Below are 17262 nucleotides of genomic sequence, written 5' to 3' on the forward strand. Positions count from 1 at the left end.
ATTTAGTGATTTTCAGGCTAGCCAAGGCTAGCCTAGCCTGTCTTAACATAAATAAGCAAGCAAGCAAGCAAATAAACAAACAAATAAATGAATCCCCCCTAACTCCAACCAACCAACCAACTCAAAAGCATTTCATAGGCACTGCTTTGGATTTTCCTTGTGTTTCACTAGTGAATTTGTGACCCCAGTGCTCCTTCTTCTCCTCTTCCCTTGAAGCCTCCCCATGTCTTTCAGCATACATATGCATTCCACTGCCCACATGCCAGTTGCCTGCCATAGACACACTGTGCCTTTTCATCTGTCCTTGATGCAGGCTTGAAATAAAGGAAAGCAGAGGTATTTGTAGTAAAAGCTTTCAAGTGTTACCAGCTCCCACTTACACTTGGTGCTACCTGCTCCCACTGTCATTCTGAGTTAGTCCAGACCACCTAAATCACAGCCAAAAAGTCAGTCTACCAAACCTCCCTCTTCCTTTAACACTAATGTAGCTGCAGTTTTCTCTAGTCCTGCCTCGCCCACGGTCAGGACAAATCTCTCTCACCCGCCAGTCCCGCAGCCGCTCAGACCCAAACGAGTAAACACACAGAGACTTATATTGCTTACAAACTGCATGGCCGTGGCAGGCTTCTTGCTAACTGTTCTTATATCTTTTTTTTTTTTTTTTTTTTTTTTTTGGTTTTTCGAGGCAGGGTTTCTCTGTGTAGCTTTGCGCCTTTCCTGGAACTCACTTGGTAGTCCAGGCTGGCCTCGAACTCACAAAGATCCGCCTGCCTCTGCCTCCCGAGTGCTGGGATTAAAGGCGTGCGCCACCACCGCCCGGCCTTGTTCTTATATCTTAAATTAACCCATTTCTATTATTCTATACCTTGCCACATGGCTCGTGGAGTACCAGTATCTTACATGATGGTACTCATGGCAGCGGCTGACAGCGTCTCCTGGCTCAGCCTTCCTGTTCCCAGAATTCTCCCCCCCCCCCCCCCCCCCCCCCCCCCCGCCTATACTTCCTGCCTGGCCGCTGGCCAATCAGCACTTTATTTATTAACCAATCGGAACAACACATTCACAACATAGAGAACGTCCCACAGCACACTAAGATGGGGGTATGGAAAATGTTCTGGGAGAAATAATACAGAGAATGTGTATTTTAAAAAGACAGAGGTCCCACCTCCCTGGAGCGTTTGTGGCTCTGGGTGATGGCATCAGAACACCAACCACAGCCAACATGAGCTAAAGTAGCCCACACAGGCCATCTGACCAGGCAAATTGAGTTGCCCTCCTGGAGACATTCCACTGGTCCTCTGCTGAGGTGCTAGAGCACCTTATCGTGAGCTTCAAGTTGGTATTCTAGAAGTCAAGTCAACTTCACCAACTTATTGGTAATAGGAGAAAAGCAAAGAGGAAATGACAGTGGCAGAAAGAGAGCGAAGGAGGAGCAGAAAGGACAGGAAGGAAAGGAAGGGAGGGCAGATGGAAGGAAGGAAGGTACAGAAGGCTACAGACTGTCACCTCAGTCTTCCTAAGAACTTCAGTGCTGAGTAGTGTCCTACCTCAGGGTCTTCCTCCTGGGGCCAGGAGAACTGCTGTGAAAGGCTGGTTCCCATCAGCCTCTGTGGCACAGAAGCCAGGCTGGGACACTCACTACCAAGCCAAGCCCACAAACTCGAAAGAATCTGATCCAGTTTTCCACCACAAATCCTCTTGCTCAGGGTTCTTCCCTGATGTCCGCTGGTTTCCTGTGTAGGACAGACTTTCAAAGGCCGTCACAGAACTCTGGTTGAAGAATTGGCACATCCATCTTGCCTACCACAAAAAAGTCACCAACTGATCTGAAGGTAGCCACAGAACTCTGTAAAGAGGTGAAGCCAAGGTTTTTGCTGAGATTTCCCCAGAAAGTGGCTTAGGTAGGATGCTTGGTTTAGTATGGAGAAGGGAGGGGGCACTGGAGAAGGGATCATGGCTGACCATAGGTAGGCAAGGCTCATGGAGCTGCTAACTCAGTCCTGCAAAGTGAATCTCACATCCCAAATGTGGACTAGTTTGGCTGGGGGTGTGGTGGGTGTAGTTCCCTACTTGACTTCAGGCCACAGCAATGACATAGGACTAGCCACAGAATTTAGGGGATTGGAAAAAATGAAAATATGAGACCTAGTGCTCATGAATAGTTAAGAAATTTAAGAGGATGAAAGTAGGTACGGGAGTCTTCTAAGCACTGGGTTCTGTGTGAACATATAGGTCACATGCCCATAAAGCTGTTCCTATAGCTAAGTCAGTCTGTCAACTCCCAGGAGCTACTGGTAAGGGGAGGAAGGAAAGGGAGGGCTAAGAAGCAGAGAGACTGGGGATGGGGAACCAATGTGAACTCTTCCATCCAGGATAGGCCACAGTGGGTGAGGAACTACACCCTGAGAAAAGATCAATTTTAGTCATCAGTGGTATTGTTTCCCAAGCATAGGAACTATGACACAAACCTGGCCTGAGAGGACCCCAAAAGTGCAGTCTTCAAAGTCTGCTTCCATGGAGTTTTGCTCCCTGATACCTTAGCATGGAAGAGAGGTAGGGGAATGAAGTTAGGAAATGGGGGCCTTGGCTTGGATTCCAGGCCACACTTCCATTAGAGGATGGGATGTGACTAGTGGCAACTACAAGATAGAGAGGGATGGTGATATTTAGGCCTCAGGAGCAGAGATGTTCCTTCTGAGCACTGGCTCCTTCACTTTTGACTAGTTTTTACTGCAGACACTTTCTTATATGACAGGACAGAGGTAATGCTGAAGGCAAGGGAAGTGGCGAACCTGCCCTTCATTGTGGCTAGAATCAGCGGTAGTTATAGTGTGTGTTGTCTGATTTGAAGTAGCCGTGAAAGACTTGTATGCACTGCAAATAATCGAGTGTTTTCTCTACTTCAGTCCCACCACAGTCGATTGTCCCACTGCAAATGCTTAGTTTTCTCTGGCCTCTTCCTTCTTGGAACCTGTTTGAAAGCCCTAGAAGCCATGTCCTAACAAACCGATTTCCCTCCCAAAGCAGCACACTTCTCTCCTAGAGAGAGAGAAAGCAGGGAAAGAGAAAAGGGCTTTGAAGCTCCTGCTTCTGTAAGGCAAGAGGATAGGAATGGCAGTAAACAGTGGATCTGTGGGCAGCGTCAAAAACGCCTGAGAAGGAGGTGCTGCTGGGGACAAGGCAACAACTTTTCCATTACTGTTCTTACCAGTCCACAGAATACTTTCAGAAGTCCCTAACAGGGCCAGCCTCTTTGGCAAATCAGCCGGCGAGCTGTCTTTCAGCTCATCACATGAGGCAAGGATCACTATTGATGCACATTTTCTACCACAAATTACCACCCACACTTATCCCTTCTACATAGATAAAGCTGAAGGATGACAGAAAAGCTGTGAGTAATTCCAGACACCTGCCTTTGTGAAGGCAAAAACACAGCTGCTCTATCCCAGAAAACGGATCTCCGACACCTTGTGTTCAGGGTCAGGATACATTCTCCGTTATTTCTGCCAAAATTTGGAGAGTGAATAAAGGAACTTCCTGTCTGCTCTGTGCACTTACAAGTCTCCATTTGGGCTAACATCAGTGAAGACGAGGGAGTTAAGTAGGGACAGGGCAGCCATCATGTCTCTGCTGTTACCACTGTTTTCTTGACAATGCCACGTTTCCTGCCTGAGTAATTCCACCCATTCCCTCACCGCACTTTCTCCAAGCTAGCCATCAAGGCTGGGAGGTCTCGATCTAAGCTCCCTTTAGTCAGTATACAGTTGCTTCTATAGGAAATAGGTAAGGCTCTGGAAAAATTGAGACTCTAGCAGCGCTTCTGCTCTCTGGCATCTATCAAGGCCTGGGGCAGCTGTTCAGTCTTAGCCCCTTAGCAAAGAGTGCTGAGAGGCATAGGCACAAAGCAGTAGAGGCCTGTAGACCGTTCTCTAGACCTCACAGAGCACACTCCTCCTTCTACTTCCTGCTTACTCTGGGCTCCAGCTCCCAGTAAGTCTCCCTTTAGGTGACCCTCTTCCTCATGAAGCAAGGAGGATGATTTTGGATCCATGCCCCTGATAATCAGTGCAAAACTGCTTCTATGGGAAATAGAAGAGGGTCTGGGAACACAGTGTTTCCATTCCTGAGCTCTGCAGAGGTACAGTTGCAGTTGGCTTGCCTCAGTTTACCTGAGAGAGAGAGAGGACAGTTTGGTAGTTAGAATGTCTAGGCTTGGAGCTGAAAGAAGAAAACAGAATAAAGGATTTGGAGAAGAGTGTATTGATCCTTGTATAAAGAGGAGGATTGATTTGGGGAAAGTTTGAACCCTTGTTTTCCATGTTTTCCGTTCATATGTCTCTAAGTCATGATTGTATATCCTTCTCAAGTCTTCATCACTGAGTGACATTAAGTCACTGCCAAAGTTTCAAGCATCTGTCCCAGATTCATTATCTTAAAACCCAGAGAAGTAGTAAAGAGTAACAAATCACCTAAATCCAATACCCTAGTCCCATAAAAGCCAAATATAGATACTTCCATGTATAAAGGGAGCTAAAGAACAGAGCCAACCAGACAGGGGATGGAACAAGTGAAGGTTGGAGTCTAGAAACTTCTAGAGTGGTAACATTGGCAAATTGATTTTCTGGCTTCACTAACTTACCCAATTTGGTACGTGGTACGTGTGTGTGTGTGTGTGTGTGTGTGTGTGTGTGTGTGTGTGTGTGAGAGAGAGAGAGAGAGAGAGAGAGAGATTATGTCCATAATGTAGCATACTAATGAGCACTCAAACATGTGTTGTGTACTAGATATCTTGAAGACAGTTCATTTCATTGTCCTTTTACAAATAGTGTCATATACTCTAAGAGAAAGAAAAGTAGACTGGGGTTGGAAGGATCTTGGCAGCTTTTTTTCTCATCCCTCCTGTTCAGCAACCTCAACTTGCTGTGTGGATGTCCACTCCACAACCTTCTGTCCATACGGACCCCTACCTGACCAAAAGATGTCCAAACAGTCCCCACTCCAGTCAGGAGGCTCCATACTACTAAACACAGTCATTCTCGCCAGCCTTGCACCCCTTAAAGAAGCCCAGCTCCAGTTTCTAGGATCTCATCGGATGGAGAACAGTCTTCTTAGAGTCCAGGTGGGATGGAGGATGGACCTTAGGGTTTCTGGCAGTGCTGCACTGGGAAGTCCCTCCCGCACGACCACCACCCTGCCTAAGAAAGGCAGGGTGTGCAGCAAACACCCAATTTAGTCTTCACCGGTGCCAAGGCAACATGCCACCTGCTGAGGACAGACAGGGACTGTCCCTCTTGCTTTCATATGAGCTAGGTGGTACACAGAGCTATTTACTCTGCTGGAAAGAAAATGGATTATGTGAAACCAAGGCACCTCAGAAGTAACAAAAGAAAGAAATATGAATGGAAGCATAATTACAGATTCAGAGTGCTATGGTCATTTCTTGTACTTGTCAGGAGTCCACAGTCCTCTTCTTGCTAGGGATTTTGTGCATCTTCAGACCTTGAAACCATCTTTATTAGTCACAGCTCATCTGCACATTTATTTTCCTATAAGTGATATTTAGTTTGCATGTCATTGTGTTTAATGTTTTATTTTTGACATCCTCTGAGCTTCTTCTAGAAATTTGTCTTAGACACTAAAGTAACATGTAATAATGAAGATACCACGGACACAGTTCCACAGCCCAGAAGTCTACCCTCTAAGAGAGAGAGGTTCTGAGTAGGAGTGTGGCCTGGGAAAGCAATTCTCTTGAACCACGGTGCTAAGGGTTTGCATGACCTGGCAAAGACAGTGCAGATCCTGTTACATATCAGACTATGACAGCCCCCTGTCCCCACTCTTGGAGATCATAGGTTCCTCCCCTAGTCCACATGATCAGTCATGGTTTTCAGGAAAAGGAGTGCTGAAGGAGTTCTAAGTCACTCTTTGGCCTCATTTTCAAGCTGTTTTTCTTACTTTCGTGGTTCTTCTCAGCACTGGGTTTAAGATTCCACCCTTGCCTATTCCTACCCTCTTCTAAACATGGAGCAAAGTTCCCCTCTTGATAACTTGCAAAATCTGCTTTATCTCCACCTCTAGATGCATGACCTAAGGTTCCTTTCCATGCAGGAAGAGGCAGAGTCCTGGTAGTTCAAGTATGTTCTGGCTGAGAACACACTGACATCCTAAGTACGTAGTAAAGGTTCCTCAAAGGCATAAGCTTCATCTAAGCCACTAAATAGTCAGAATTCTTGAGAATCTGGGGAATTTTTGTTTAGGACATTCTTGACCCAAGTCAGACAAAGTACAGATGACATCTTGAGAAATCATCTTGGTGGGAGTGGATCAAGATAGTATGCTTTGCTGGAACTAGTCAAAGCTTGTTGTTTGGTTGAAGCTACCTCTCTCTGATAAGGGATTGGTTAGGAACACAGACTCAGAAACCTGCAACCATGGTTCAGGTTGGTGCCTTGATTTTCCCAGTCCTTCAGCTTTCCCAAATATACACGGAATAGCAAAATCCATCTGGCGAAAACAGTAGTGAGATCTCCCTGGTGCTGGCAGTTGTGAAGTCCATCTCAAGAGGTGAAACTATACTGTCTATCACCCAGTAGACTGCAGTGAACAAAGGAAACTGATGGGTTGGGGAGTTGGAAACATGAAAGTAACCCTAGAGAGTCTTAGAGTCTTAGTCTGTTTAAATAAGGGCATCATTAGAATACTTCTTCTGAAAAAAAGGAGGGGGGTAACAGGATTCCATGCCTTCATAGGTTGGACGGAAAATAACAAGGTCTAGTAGACCAGTGGTGACCACTGGGGAAGGACTGCACTGCTTGGTGAAATTGTGAGAAAGACTATGGCTTGGAGGAGTGACATGCAAAGTGTATGGCTTGGTGGGACTCCAAACAGCAACAATGCCAGGTAGAATATCCATTTATGAGCACAGTAAAGACCCTGTGAAAGACCCGGAAGGATTAAAAAATTACCAGTAACTCTAGCTCTGAACTGCTCACTATCTTTATAGGTATTCAGAAGTACTTGAGGTAGAAGACTTGAAAAGAAACTAAATATCCCATGTGAGCAAGTATGTGTTACTGAGAAATTCAGATTGCATGGCTGTTTGTGTATTCCCTTTGCTTTAAGCTTTAAGGCTAGGTGCTAAGTTTTTCTCACCCCTGTATCTCTCTCTCTCATAAACATGAGCTCTAGTCCTGGTGGAGTGCTATGGAGACCGCTAAAAATGTCTTTCTCATCCATATCTTCTTAAGGCATCTAGCCCCGGTTTTACTTTTCTGCCACATTTTTAAATGCCATTGATATCGAATCGAATCTTTGTATCATGAGACCAGCCAGTTGAGAGTGTCCAGTCTGCGTTTTAATCAATTTCTACAAACAGGCAGCTATTATTACACCACATGACACAGCATTAGAACACCTCAGCATGCCCAACTGCTTCCTGTGCTCCTCAACAATCATCCCCATTCCAATCTTCAGACCCAGGCAACTGCTGACGTGCAGTATATGTCATGTCCATGTCTCAGCTTCTCCAGAATTTCATATTAAGGACTCACATCATATGTCTGATGTGTTTCATTGCACATATGTTTAACGTTCATCCATTTTGCAACAGGTAAGGAAAGTTTGTTGTTTTTGTTGTTGCGTAGTATTCCTCTATTAAATAATTATTTCTGTTTTTTATTTTTTCACTGAAGAGCATTCAGGTTATTTATAATTCATTTTTATGAAAAAATTTTCCATAACCATTTGCATATTGGTCTCCTTGTGGACATATGCTTTTCATTTATTTCGGGTAGATACCTAAGACTAAAATTGTGGGGCCATATGGTAAGCAGCTGGTCTTCATTAATTGAAGCACCTTAAACAGGGATTAATAAGTAAAAGGCTGAAAGTAAGTTGTGTGGAGCTGGGACATGTGGAGAAAATTCTTGAAAAAGATTACTGAGAAGAGAGATTAAAAACACATGGAGATAAACTCACCTGCCTCATAATTTGTACCTCAGTGTTCAGAAAGCCTAAACATTTTAGTCAATGTAAATTTTTCTCAATTTTAATTGTAGTTCACACTGATCATGGCATATGAGATAGGCATGTGTGAGTGGGGTACAGGTGGCTACATCTGGGAATAGTCTCCATAAATGTCCACTTTTAGGGAGGCATTAGGTTTAGTCATGATGATAATTTGTGTTTAATAAAACATTCCACTTAGAAGATTCAACTGAAAAACCCAACTGTTAGAATCTACCACTATAATTTGTGTTTATTTCACTTGGTCTCTGCAAAGGCCATTCTGAGTATTCATGTCTTCTTGAAGTAGGAAATTATGCAGCTAAAATTTAGGGGTTTGCAATTATGAATAAAAACAGAGAGGCTGGTAATAATTGGAATTACTATTGCAGATTACATTCACAAGTCAAACTGTATCTTCTTATAATTAATCAAATCCTATTAAGTAATAACAAGGAAACTTTTACTTTGCACAGAGGTATAAAAACAAGCACTCCCCTGTCCCATCTTGTACCCTTTCAGTACTTTGTACTATAGTCCTAGTAGCCTCTTTCCACTTTTGTAACATATATTCTATTTTCCACTCCCCCTACACGCACACACACACACACACACAAGCATACACAACACACACATACACACTCACACATGTACAGCACACATACATACATACACCACACACACACACCACACACATACCACACACACACCACACACATACACAACAAACACATATACGCACATACAGCACACATACATACATACACCACACACACATACATCACACACATGTGCACACACACACATACCTATATACATTTTCTGTTAAAAAAAATGAGCTTTTCTTTTTGGTGCCACAGTGATTGCCTTAATTTTTTAAAGCTTCTTTTAGTTGATACTACCATCATCTACATGGTCCTTATCTCTGGAATAATTTGAGGGGTTTTTTTTCTATTGGGAAAAAAAGAATAATTTTCATTCTTACAACATTATTTGGGTCAAGACCTCGAGAGGCATTATTCTGTGTTATTTGGTTGTAGAAAAAAGCATGTTCATTTGAGTCATTTTTAGAGAAAGAACTCCTTTAAAAGATCTTTTTTATAGAAATCTTTTCCAAAGATTTCTATTTAAACAGACGTCGAATGGAAACCCTGTTTTTATTGAGACACTAAGGGACAAAGTGACTGGTGGTCTGCTGGATTTTTCATCACTTACAAGTTGCTTTGGTATGATATTGCACAGCCCCAGGGACATGGAGGTGGGAATGAGCACGTGTCCGAGTTAGATGTTAAGCCCAGGTCACTGGATGATTGCTTTGGGGAGGCGACATAAGCTCTGTCAAGGTGTGAGTGATTTGCTGCTTCATCGTTTCTCTGATATTAAATTTTGAGGATTGGGTTCAAGTTTGTGCTTTGGGGGTCATCTATCCTTATTTGTCATATAAAACAGACTACATTAGACTACCATGTGATGGGAGATGGTGAGGTGTTTTGTTTGTTTGTTTGTTTGTTTTGTTTTGCTTTTTTAAAAAATCACCAAGATATATCTAGAACAGGCTGGGTAGAAATGAAAACACAGGTGATTCTAATAAACAATTATATGGCTTAATAAGCCTTAATAAGATTATTCAAAGGACTACACACCCCCAAAATGGAAAAGCAACTACAGGGCATTTCTTTAGCCCCCTTCCTTATCTTATGTCATAGGAATGCCAATGAGACTCCTCCATCCTCCACCTCCCATTTCCTAGTGCCAGATCTGTAAGCGCTTAGCCAAGCATTCTGGGAGACACAGAAGAACTGAAGGGAAGGAGTAGCCGGATGTCTTGGGTTTTCTTTCCATTCTGTTCTGTTCTCCTGATACCACCTCATTGCTAGACGTAGGCACTAGACGTGACAGCCAACTACATCTGAACTGAGCAGAGAAGAGGTAGTGAAGGCAGAGAGTGCAGGAGACATGTCTCAAAGGCAGCCTCAGTCACCTAATCAGACTTTAATTTCCATCACAAATGATACAGAATCATCAAGCTCTGTCGTCTCCAACGATACCACACATAAAGGATGGACCGGAGACAACTTTCCAGGAATAGAAGCACTGTGTGCCATCTATATCACTTATGCTGTGATCATTTCAGTGGGCATCCTCGGAAATGCCATCCTCATCAAAGTCTTTTTCAAGACTAAAACCATGCAAACAGTTCCAAATATTTTCATCACCAGCCTGGCTTTTGGAGACATGTTACTTCTGCTGACTTGTGTGCCCGTGGATGCAACCCACTACCTGGCAGAGGGCTGGCTGTTTGGGAAGATCGGTTGTAAAGTGCTTTCCTTCATCCGGCTCACTTCTGTCGGTGTGTCAGTGTTCACGCTAACAATTCTCAGCGCTGACAGGTGAGTTTCCTCTTTCTGTTCTATTGCCGGGATGTTAAATTAGGCAAAAAGATAAAAGAAAAGCTTGTGCTTAGCGTTTACTGGCTACCGGTGGGCTTTTCTTACACTGTGTAACCTAAATGTAAGCTTTGAAAATCCAGTAGCATTTTAAAATAAAAGTTAGATTTAAAATGTTAAAATGCCTTTGTTAGCATCTGAAGAGTGCTTGAAAATATATGCTCTGGGCGGGGGGTTTCTTTTCTTTGAAATGTAATTGTGTGCTTGAAAGAATAGCAAACGGTGTTTTTATTTTCCTCTGGCTTATTAAGTCAGGCAAATTGTTGCAGGTGCAAAGAAAAATACTCATGCTTTATACATTAGTGCAACCTAGTGGTATAACAGAGTCAACATGAGAATGCTGGCATAGGTGTGAAATGGACCGTGTGTGCATTATCATGTACCAGAAGGATGATAAAGAGAGAAAAGGCACCAAATTGATTTCAAAGTCCCCAGATTAGCTAATAGAAGGAAAGCAGTAAGGTTTTCATCATCCTGATAATTCAGTGTCATATCATTACTTAATTCTATTTGTTTTCTCTATAATCATGTGGTGACATTATCATTCCCAGAGAAATAAATTAATTCTGAAGGACTTTTAGAGTCCTGTGGCTAGAGCATGGGAAACAGTCTCACTGTCAGGGAGTTGGGGCTCCATGTTAGGGTGTTTTTAGTTTGGATACTGTGTTTTTAATAACTATTGCAGAATAACCATGAAAGCATGAAAACTGAGGCTCTAAATATTAAAAGTAGTGCTTTAAAATTTTTGCAAGATATCTGTAGGTAATCAATGTCCAGCAGTATGGTCAGGAAGAGCTCTAGATTCTGGAATCTGACACGAGCTAAAGCTTGATCTGTGTCATTATTATTATCATCATCATCATCATTATGATTATGTTGCTTTGTTGGTCTATATTCTTGAGGGAAGACTCCTGTCAAGGCTACAGATTTTAAGGTGTCTCTGTCTAAATGAAGAGGCATGGTTGCATGAGCTCTAGCTTCTGATTTTATCCTAATCTCCCCTATTGATCCATTAGCATAGGGAAGGAAGTAGCCCTTATGAATGGGGAAAACATGAGCTTTCTGCTTTTTACTGGTGGAAATGTTATCTAGAAAGACTTAAGACTGCTTACTCATTCAGGAGAGTTAATTTAATTAACATGAGTCATTTACATATACAGGATTTCTTTAGAATACTTATGGCAACACATAGGTGATGAATTATTCTCAAGTCACACAGAAAAAGACGCTGAAAATATTTGTCCTAAATAGAGGGTCTGTCACAAAGTTACAAAATAGCAGATCTGGAATTTCTCATAGGAGTAGATAAAGGACAAGCTGATTCGAATAAATAAATCATTGGGTATATTCTGTGTATTTGAAACCACAGCCAGTTCTAATTGGTTCTATATGACTGGAAAGGAGGAAGAACTGGATGATTGCTAAAGTCACACGTGTCACTGATTTCAACTCTGCTTATGATTATGTGTTTCTAGATACAAAGCGGTCGTGAAACCACTTGAGCGACAGCCCTCCAATGCTATTCTGAAGACCTTCGTAAAAGCCGGTGGCATCTGGATTGTGTCTGTGATATTTGCTCTGCCAGAGGCTATATTCTCAAATGTATACACTTTCCAAGATCCTAACAGAAATGTGACATTTGAGTCATGTAACTCCTACCCTGTCTCTGAGAGGCTCTTGCAAAAAATACATTCTCTGTTGTGTTTCTTAGTGTTCTATATTATCCCACTCTCGATTATCTCTGTCTATTATTCTTTGATTGCCAGGACTCTTTACAAAAGCACCATGAATATACCTACTGAGGAACAAAGCCATGCCCGAAAGCAGGTATGTATGAATTAGTACTCCTGCAAATACAGCCTGAATTTAGAAGGGAGCCCCCATCACCTTTCAGCAAGCTACATTGCATTTATCTGTGTAGAGATCCAATAGCAATCCCAAATGTCACACATTGAGCAATGCCGAGCAAGTTATTTGACCTCTCTGAGCCTCAGTGACACAGATATATAAAACTTCCATCATAGTTCCTGACAGTACTCTTCACTCAGTCACTGGTAAGACTGTTAGTATTATAGACTGGGTAGTGCAAGTGTGAGAGAAGTAAAAGTTATTTGTCCTATAAAACAGTAAGGGAATCTGCATAACATGAGATTATAAAGTAAAGCATCATTTGCTTTAGCAAGTATCACAGAATGGTAGAAATGCATAGACTAGTGAAACTGGCAAGACTCATCTGACATTACTCACTGAAAACGGCTTCTACACAGATGAGCAAGCTGAGGTCTGGAGAGGGTGAAATGAAGTGCCCATAGCAAAAGAACACAGTGACTCACACACTTGATAAGGCCGTTGCAGGACTTAGGTGTGCTCTCCGTTCGTAAATCTGTACAGAATGAAAGGATGCTACCAAACATTGTCCTGTTAGACTGGGGGTCAGGGAGGCTTCGATCCTGTAGAAGAGGGAAGTAGTGCCATTTACTGAGAGAGGAGAGGGAGAGAGGGAGGAGGGAGAGAGGGAGGAGGGAGAGAGGGAGGAGGGAGAGAGGGAGGAGGGAGAGAGGGAGAGAGGGAGGAGGGAGAGAGGGAGGAGGGAGAGAGGGAGAGAGGGAGGAGGGAGAGAGGGAGGAGGGAGAGAGGGAGAGAGGGAGGAGGGAGAGAGGGAGAGAGGGAGGAGGGAGAGAGGGAGGAGGGAGAGAGGGAGGAGGGAAAGAACTATGCCTTTTGTGTAGTCTACCAGTTAGTTGAATAGCTGTGCTCATGAGGCTGAAGCTATATAAGTTATATACTTAGTGTCCATGTGATCCAGTTATCTTTGCTCTGTCTGAGCCTCTATTTTATGAGGTGCATCTCTTATATTAACAGATGTGAATAGGAGTATTCTCATATATGATGGATGGCACATTTTGTTTTTATTCCTCTGACTACATGATTTAAGTCCCTATAGATTAAAAGCAACTTTAGTACCAGCCTGACAACTTTCCTAAACTGCAGAAGACTGTTCTCACCTGTCAGCCTCTGCGGATGCAGTGAAAGCTGCTCTGAATAGTATCGCTCTCTCCTTTTAGTGAAATTAAGTCACTGGGGATTCCATAGCACTGCTTGAGGTAACTAGAGTATCTCAACATCTGAGGATGGTGGGAGGCCTCAGAATGAGAGTTAATGAGACCAAGATCACAGGTTACCATGCCAATTAACTTGTCATATTCTATATCCACAGGCAGACTTCCCATGTGTCCCAGGCAGTTAGCTCATAAGCGTGTATTCAAAGGGCAGCCAGCTTGTTAACTGTAAATTCCTATGTCAATACAGAGGATGGGTTTTTTATCTGTGCCAGCTAAATGGATATTTTTGTGTGTGTGCAATTTTCTCCCCATATAGATTGAGTCCCGGAAGAGAATTGCCAAAACAGTATTGGTGCTGGTGGCCCTGTTTGCTGTCTGCTGGTTGCCGACTCACCTCCTGTACCTCTACCACTCCTTCACTTACGAGAGCTATGAAGACCCCTCGGCCGTTCCTTTCGTTGTCACCATTTTCTCTCGGGTGCTGGCTTTCAGTAATTCCTGTGTGAATCCCTTTGCTCTTTACTGGCTGAGCAAGACCTTCCAGAAGCATTTTAAAGCTCAGCTCTGCTGCTTCAAGGCACAGCTGCCTGAGCCTTCTCTTGGTGACACCCCTCTTACCAACCTCACTGTGATGGGGCGGGTCCCGGGTACTGGGAGCACACATGTGTCTGAAATTAGTGTGACCGTGTTCAGTGGCTGTAGCGTGAAGAAGGGAGAGGACAAAGTTTAGCTTTTTCACTAAAAAAAAAAAAAAGGTGTTTTTTTAGTCTCATTGCGTGTATCCGGCTTTAAGGTGTGCACAGTATGGTGTCTGGGTTTTTGTTGTTTATGAATTGTTTTGAAGTTTTCAGAATGAATTATCCCTGTAAGTAAAAGACAAAACGTCATTTTCTTCAAGGTGCAAACAGCAATGCCATTTGGGCTTTCTAAATACAATGAAGCCCACCAAGGAGAAAAAAGCAGGTTGGAAAATGCCAGTCAACTGTGAAGAACGCTGTATAGGAGAGATGGTAAATGAACAAGACAAATGTTTAAAAATCTAACTGGATCCCTCCTTTGTGATGCTCATCTCTCACGTACTCATGTGGTTGTCATAAAATAGTGTTTGTGCTTATTGTGTGCTGTAAATCTAGAGATTCTACTCCTTAAGTGAGATCAAAAAGATAAAACATCTCTCGTGGTGTTTTGTAAAACACACACACACACACACACACACACACACACACACACACGCACGCACACGCACGCACGCGCGCACGCGCGCGCGCGCACACACACACGCACACACACACACACACACACACACACACACACATACTTTCACAGAGTGACTGCTCTCTTCCTTCAATCATCATTCCACTCTAAGAAGTCTTGCAATTGAAATGAAAAGGTTTGAGAGTCGGAGGGTGTTAAGCACTGAATCTGGAGCAGGGTGCTTCCCTTGCTGCTGACTTTGTGGATTCTACTGCCATTGGTTAATACCTAGACAGAGCCATCTCTCATAAACATTGTGAAGAATTTGTCTTAATAGGCAGAACAGAGAGCCATCGTGTTGGTGTGACCATGGGCCCCAGAGGAAGATTCCTGTCCAAGTTTCTAAGCTGTCTGAAATTCTTTCCTCAAAGGAAACTCATTCTATTTGGGTGAGCAGTGCCCTCTTTCTAAAAACCTGCAGAACTGCCACTTAGGATCTCCATCACCTGATTGTACGAGCATCATCACATCATCTACCTGCTTGATATTACTCAACTTGATGGGTGCCGAAGTCCTAGAGCTCAGCTCTGTTTCTGCAAGTCAGACAGAAGGCTCTGACTTTCTATCCTCTGCTATAACTTGCTAACACAAATAAGCTTGTTACTCACTGTAATTTGGAAAAAAAAAAAAAAAACCTTGTAGTCAGTAGATTTGCCAGATTTAAATTTGTGCTTTCAGAAAATGTATTCTTGAAGTAAACTAAAGCTTATATTTAGCACTATAGTTACATTTGTATTTTTAAAAACTTGATTTTTTTTAGAGTGCTTTTGGTATTTTTGAGCTTTAAATGGCTTGTGCCGTTGTGAACTTCTGCTAATTATGTGGCTCAAGCGGGGGTGGGACATATATTAACACTGGGATTTAAATGTCCCTAAAATTGGCTTGCTTAAAGTGGGGGTGCTAATATCGTATTAACATTGCTTTAAAAAGTGAGCAAAATTGTTGTAAAAAATTTGGAGGTGAGCAAATAAATACGAAATAAAGCTTGAATGGCTTTGTGTAAGTTTGTATTCTAAAAATAATGATAGAATAGAAGAACACATTTCAATTTGAAGACTTATTATTTTTAAAATCATAGAACGATAAACTATTTTATTTTCTTTAATTAGAAAAACATTATATATTTACTTTCCTGAGCCTAACACTTGAGAAATAATTTTATAAATGTACTAGGCTATGACTTGAGAGAGAGAGTTCAGCAGTAAAGGGTGCTTCCTGAACAAGCATGGGGAGCAGATTTTGGATTCCAGTACCCACAGGCACGATGTGGTCCTGTAATTGCAATTAAAGCACAATTAAATACGGTGCAATGAAAGCACTGATCGGGGCTGAGACAACAGGATGCCTGGTGTCCGCTGGCTTCCAGCCTAGCTAAACACAAGCAACAAACAAACCAAACCAAACCCCCAAACAAACCATAAGGTCTGGGCTCAGCAAGAGACCTTACCTCAAAAGGAATAAGGCAGAAAGTGATGAGGGAAAATACATGACACTCTCTTCTGGACTCCATGTATGTGCACCCACACATGCATACCACATACATACTTCACATATGTACACTCATACACGGAATCAATAATTAGTACCCTAATTTTAAAAAGTCCCAGGTTACAAAAGTCAAGAGAATATTTTCGTGTTTCCCAAAACTAGAGCTCTGCATGAGTTAGTGATGAAATATGCATACAATAACTTCTTAGCTTCCTAAGTCATCAGCTCCTTCCCCTTTCGTAGGTAGAAAATTAGTGTTACAATTTCAGGTTTGTTTCGGGACGATTAAGTGATTTTACTTCTTGGGGCTAACCTTACAGATGGCCATAATATCCACAACTACATTTACATTGCTTGTTGTTGTACAGGCAATGTTCCTATGGGATATTTAATTTCTTTAGTGAGAGTTCTAGATAGGGACAGATATGGACATGTGCAAAACAATTTGTGAACATATCCTAATTTTGCTCATGGTCTTCCCTTGCTTAAGATTTAGGATACAAACAGCAATACTCCATTAAGTATGAAAACAGTCACTAAGTTATGGACAACTGAAACATGTCCTGAGGGTACATCTTCCTCAGTGAAATGAAAAGTGTCCCAATTTAACAATGTACACCTTCTGTAAGCAGCAAATTTAGTTTTAAAGAATTACTGCAGTTCATATTATCCCAAGTTGAAGACCCATCAACCATTTTGTCAGAAGAACCCCCCCCCCCACACACACACACATTACTAAATTTAGAGATTACAAGATGTGGGGACAAGAATACTTCCAAACAAGAGGTCATTCATACACACACACACACACACACACACACACACACACACACACACATCTCCTAGTATAGTTCTTTAACTTTTCCAGAAGTTTGTAAGCATGTTAAGCAAGGTAGGGGAACTTCTGCACAGAAGGCCCTTATCACATCTTTGACCTTCCATAGGTATCTGTTTCCTTCTACTCTGATGCTGCATCTGTTTGTACTCAAACTTTATGGGACAAGCTT

General features: G+C 42.5%; 1 protein-coding gene across 1 annotated transcript; it reads left to right on the forward strand.

Moving 5' to 3' along the window:
• The first annotated feature begins 9960 nt into the window (after positions 1-9960).
• Positions 9961-14243, forward strand: Brs3 (bombesin receptor subtype 3). The gene is made up of 3 exons (XM_059251571.1): positions 9961-10394; positions 11927-12278; positions 13830-14243. Exons 1-3 carry the CDS (start codon positions 9961-9963, stop codon positions 14241-14243), a joined length of 1200 nt encoding a protein of 399 aa, XP_059107554.1.
• The last annotated feature ends 3019 nt before the right edge of the window (positions 14244-17262 follow it).

This window comes from Peromyscus eremicus, chromosome X (genome assembly GCF_949786415.1).
Source record: "Peromyscus eremicus chromosome X, PerEre_H2_v1, whole genome shotgun sequence".
NCBI lineage: Eukaryota > Metazoa > Chordata > Mammalia > Rodentia > Cricetidae > Peromyscus > Peromyscus eremicus.

What these genes read in the sequence shown, in the direction of transcription:
- Brs3 (XM_059251571.1), top strand. Translation starts at nt 9,961, where the DNA reads ATGTCTCAAAGGCAGCCTCAGTCACCTAATCAGACTTTAATTTCCATC. An exon ending in ACAATTCTCAGCGCTGACAG is followed by an intron (nt 10,395 to 11,926) that starts GTGAGTTTCCTC and finishes ATGTGTTTCTAG; the next exon opens with ATACAAAGCGGTCGTGAAAC. An exon ending in AAAGCCATGCCCGAAAGCAG is followed by an intron (nt 12,279 to 13,829) that starts GTATGTATGAAT and finishes CTCCCCATATAG; the next exon opens with ATTGAGTCCCGGAAGAGAAT.